The sequence below is a fragment of the Olea europaea genome, unplaced genomic scaffold, assembly GCF_002742605.1.
Source record: "Olea europaea var. sylvestris unplaced genomic scaffold, O_europaea_v1 scaffold2517, whole genome shotgun sequence".
Classification (NCBI taxonomy): domain Eukaryota; kingdom Viridiplantae; phylum Streptophyta; class Magnoliopsida; order Lamiales; family Oleaceae; genus Olea; species Olea europaea.
In genome coordinates this window covers 148,089-152,456 of record NW_019243419.1, presented here as the reverse complement: position 1 = coordinate 152,456, position 4,368 = coordinate 148,089, and the positions used below count along the sequence as shown (strand labels likewise).

At 25.0% G+C, this 4,368-nt stretch overlaps 1 protein-coding gene across 1 annotated transcript; it reads left to right on the top strand.

Moving 5' to 3' along the window:
• Positions 1-683: 683 nt before the first annotated feature.
• On the top strand, positions 684-1,328 carry LOC111382531. Its single transcript, XM_023006537.1, has 2 exons — positions 684-986; positions 1,296-1,328. Exons 1-2 carry the CDS (start codon positions 684-686, stop codon positions 1,326-1,328), a joined length of 336 nt encoding a protein of 111 aa, XP_022862305.1.
• The last annotated feature ends 3,040 nt before the right edge of the window (positions 1,329-4,368 follow it).

Below are 4,368 nucleotides of genomic sequence, written 5' to 3'. Positions count from 1 at the left end.
TTTCCAAAAGATTTTCTATTTTTAAAGAACATTTTCTATCATGTAGAGACTAGAGAGTACTTATAAATTCAGAGAATAAAAAAATTGAAGTACTCTATACTATTTATATTTAACACTTAATTTTACTGCTTTCAAAAAGTATTTATTATTTTTTTCGTATATTTTATTTTCACTAATTCCCCTTCAAATTATTATATTATTTTATTTCATTGAAAATTGAAATACTTTAAATACATTTAAGTGTTAACTTATGCTCTAAATTAAAATGTTTATTTAAAGAATCTCTTGAAACATAATTTTAATGTTCAACTCTTTAAATAAAAAGCATCTTATTTCTATTTTTAAAAGAGTCTCAAACTCTCTGCATATTTTGTATATATTAGTCTTCATTAGGATAAAAAAATTATAAATAACGATACTTATACATAATGAAATTATATAATGATTTATATACAGATGAAATGTCAAAAAAAAGAGTGCGCGAGGATTTGAATTTTTTTTTTTGGTTAAAAAATTATGATTTAATCACATCACATCACATCATCTATGTGTGTGTGTATATATATATATATATTCTACATGTAGCACGATAAAAAAATTATATATATAAGATTCACTATTACATATCTCTTAACCGCCTTCCACTGCATTTTCACTTTCTCTATACAACGGCTTCATCCAACATGGCCAAATCCTTAAAAGCATCATTTCCAAGTGATGCATCCTGCGCAATTATTATACTGTTTCTCATATTGGTGGGCTCATCAGCATCATCGTCACTAAGAATGAATAATTCTCTATTGAGAAATAACCAGCTGAAAGACTACCCCTGCGAGGAAATCTATGTTGCAAGAGAAGGTGAAACTCTCCACAGTATCAGCGACAAATGCGATGATCCCTTCATAATCGAGCAGAACCCACATATTCTTGATTCCGATGATGTTTTTCCTGGTCTTGTCATCAAGATTACTCCTAAGCCTAGGAAGGTATAATCTTCATCACCATACTGGAGATTGTAGCCTATAGGGCCTTTTTCTTTTGTTCTTCAGGAGAAAAATAGATTATTGTACACTTTTGTTATATTCTAGTTTGTAAAGAGATAAAAAAAAGAAGAAATTTTATGGAAAATTACTATTTTTCTTATTGTTTATATATCTAAACAATTTCTTGATTGTATAGTAGATTCTAATTAACGTATGGAGAGAGAAAGGGTGAAGAAATTCATTGATGTGTATGTGTGCATGTTACACAAGGTGTTTCTACTGTTCAGAAATTTGATTTTATTTCTTTTGCAGTATTTTCTTCATTACATAATTTGGAAATATTAAGGTTCTTTTCCTTTTTCTATTTTTTTGTGAAAGGAATAACTGTTTAATTATTATTTATTTCTCAGCCAGTAAAAAGATAAAATATTTATTTTAAAAAGAATAATGTGAGCTAGTTTGGAAATCATCATAAGTATGATTGTGTATGTAAAGATATAAACACTGATGCATTTTCCAATTCGTAAAAAAAATGTAATAGAATAAAGCCACTCGTCCAGACTTAAAAATAGGGAAGTGGAAAGACAGACTAATCCGTCAAAAAATGATAGAGTTTTTTTTTTTAATTTTTTCAAATTGTCCAATCATGCATCGACATGTGTTCCACCTGAATTTGAGTATGGATGTGTAGCATGACTGAATGTAATAACTCTCGTGCTCGAGTCTAGCCACCATCTCAGGGCTTTAGATTTGCTCGACTAGGAAGAGATATTTCACATTATTTATGGTACTTAAATATAAGTTCCTGTAATTAAAATAAATTATTTATGCTCGACTAGGGTTTAAATTATTGATTTATGAACTTAGGATTTTTGGTCTGCAATCTGAATAGTGCCAACTGCAACCGCTTTGGCTAATTGAAAGCATACATTTTTTGAATGTATGTATTCTATTTGGGGATAAACTCCAGAAAGTTATTTCATTAAGGTTTTTTTCTATGTTCTATAGAAAATTAGAACCTGCGCACCTGTAAGTTCCTGGATAAAGTCAACACGTCTCTATAAATTAATTTTTCTTACTTTAATCAACAAAATACAGTTCTCATTTTTTTTTATGTTATTTTAATAAAATTTCAATTTTTTTTTCTATAATGAAAATTTTAAATGGATTGCATGCACATGTCGTGGACTCCCAAGCGGCCCGTTTAACTCGTCCAAGAACAATCTAGTCTTCCAATTGGAGCCCAACTCGTCCAAGAACAATCTGGTCTTCCAAATGGAGCCCAATTGGTGAACACCCCCACCCCACCCGGCCCACTCCCTCTCAGTCTCTAACATTTCAACCAGGAAATGGTGGCTAATAGCTGCCCCACCCACGCACTTACTTTTCCACAAAGGCCTTTAACCAAAATTTTTGTAATAAAAAAAAAATGTAAACAAAATTGTTATGGTCGAAAATACCCCCCTTATTTGCAAACCAAGAGAAGAGAAATAGAGAGAAAAAAGGGAGGAAAAAAAAAAAAAAAAAGGAGTCCGGATCCGCCGCCGCCTACCGACGACCCGGACCTGTCCTACTTCGACATCTCTGGACACACCATGATCAGCTGGAGAAACGCCATTTTCTGGAAGGTTAGACATGTTCTCTATAAATAATTTCTTTGAAAATGTGTAAGTTTGAATGTTTAGGATTTGAATAAGTTAAATTCAATTTTTTATGGTTAAAATGGAAGAAAAAATCGAATTTGAGGTTGAAATGTTGGAAAAACTGGAAAAATGAGACGGAGCTCGCCGGAAATAGAGTTTTTCCGGCGAGCTCCATGCTACCGGTCCGGACCCGACCATTCATATATATATATATATATATATTTTATTTTTTTTTCATTAATTTATTTTAATTTTTATGTTAAAAAATGTAATTAAGTATGAAATAAATAATATGTTAAGATAATGAACGGAATATTTAAAAATAGATTAAATAGAATTTTAATTTTTTGTTTTGACATAAATATATGTTTAGCAATTAAATATACGAAATAAATAATAAATATATGTTTAGTAATTAAATAAGTTTAGTAATTAAATATATGAAACAAATAAGATACATTTTAAGAAAATTAAATAATTAATTATGGAAACAGTTAATATAATTAATTAAAAAATATTTAAATGAAAATATTAATATATTTTAATTCAAATAAATAATCGAAATAGAGTAATTAAACATGAAATCAATAATATACATAATTAACGAAATATTTAAAGAATAAATGAAATTGAATAATAATTTTCTTACTTAACCAATTAAGATAATTAATTAAAGAAATAGTAAAATGAAAAATCGAATAAAATATTAATATTTTTATTCAAATAAATAATTGAAATAGAATAATTACATATGAAATGAATAATATACATAATTAACGAAATATTTAAAAAATAAATTAAATTGAATAATAATTTTCTTACTTAACCAATTAAGATAATTAATTAAAGAAATGGTTAAATGACAAATCGAATTAAATACTATTGTTTTTATTGAAATAAATAATTGAAATAGAATCATTAAATATGAAATGAATAATATGCGTAATTAACAAAATATTTAAATAATAAATTAAATTGAATAATAATTTTCTTACTTATCGAATTAAGATAATTAATTAAAGAAATGGTTAAATGACAAATCGAATTAAATATTATTATTTTTATTGAAATAAATAATTGAAATAGAATCATTAAATATGAAATGAATAATATGCATAATTAACAAAATATTTAAATAATAAATTAAATTGAATAATAATTTTCTTACTTATCGAATTAAGATAATTAATTAAAGAAATGGTTAAATGACAAATCGAATTAAATATTTTTATTTTTATTCAAATAAATAATCGAAATAGAATAATTAAATATGAAATGAATAATATGCATAATTAACAAAATATTTAAATAATAAATTAAATAGAATAATATTTTTTTACTTATTGAATTAAGATAATTAATTAAAAAAATAGTGAAATGAAAAATCGAATTGAATAGTATTATTTTTATTCAAATAAATAATCGAAATAGAATAATTAAATATGAAATGAGTAATATACGTAATTAAGGAAATATTTAAAGAATAAATTAAATAGAATAATATTTTTTTTACTTATCGAATTAAGATAATTAATTAAAAAATAAGTGAAATGAAAAATCGAATTAAATAGTATTATTTTTATTCAAATAAATAATCGAAATAGAATAATTAAATATGAAATGAGTAATATGCGTAATTAAGGAAATACTTAAAGAATAAATTAAATAGAATAATATTTTTTTTACTTATCAAATTAAGATAATTAATTAAAAATAGTGAAATGAAAAATCAAATTAAATAG

Excerpts from the sequence above, each read along its gene's own strand:
- LOC111382531 (XM_023006537.1), top strand. The coding sequence starts at position 684 with ATGGCCAAATCCTTAAAAGCATCATTTCCAAGTGATGCATCCTGCGCA. Across the intron at positions 987-1,295 it reads TTACTCCTAAGCCTAGGAAG|TATTTTCTTCATTACATAAT; the intron begins GTATAATCTTCA and ends TTTCTTTTGCAG.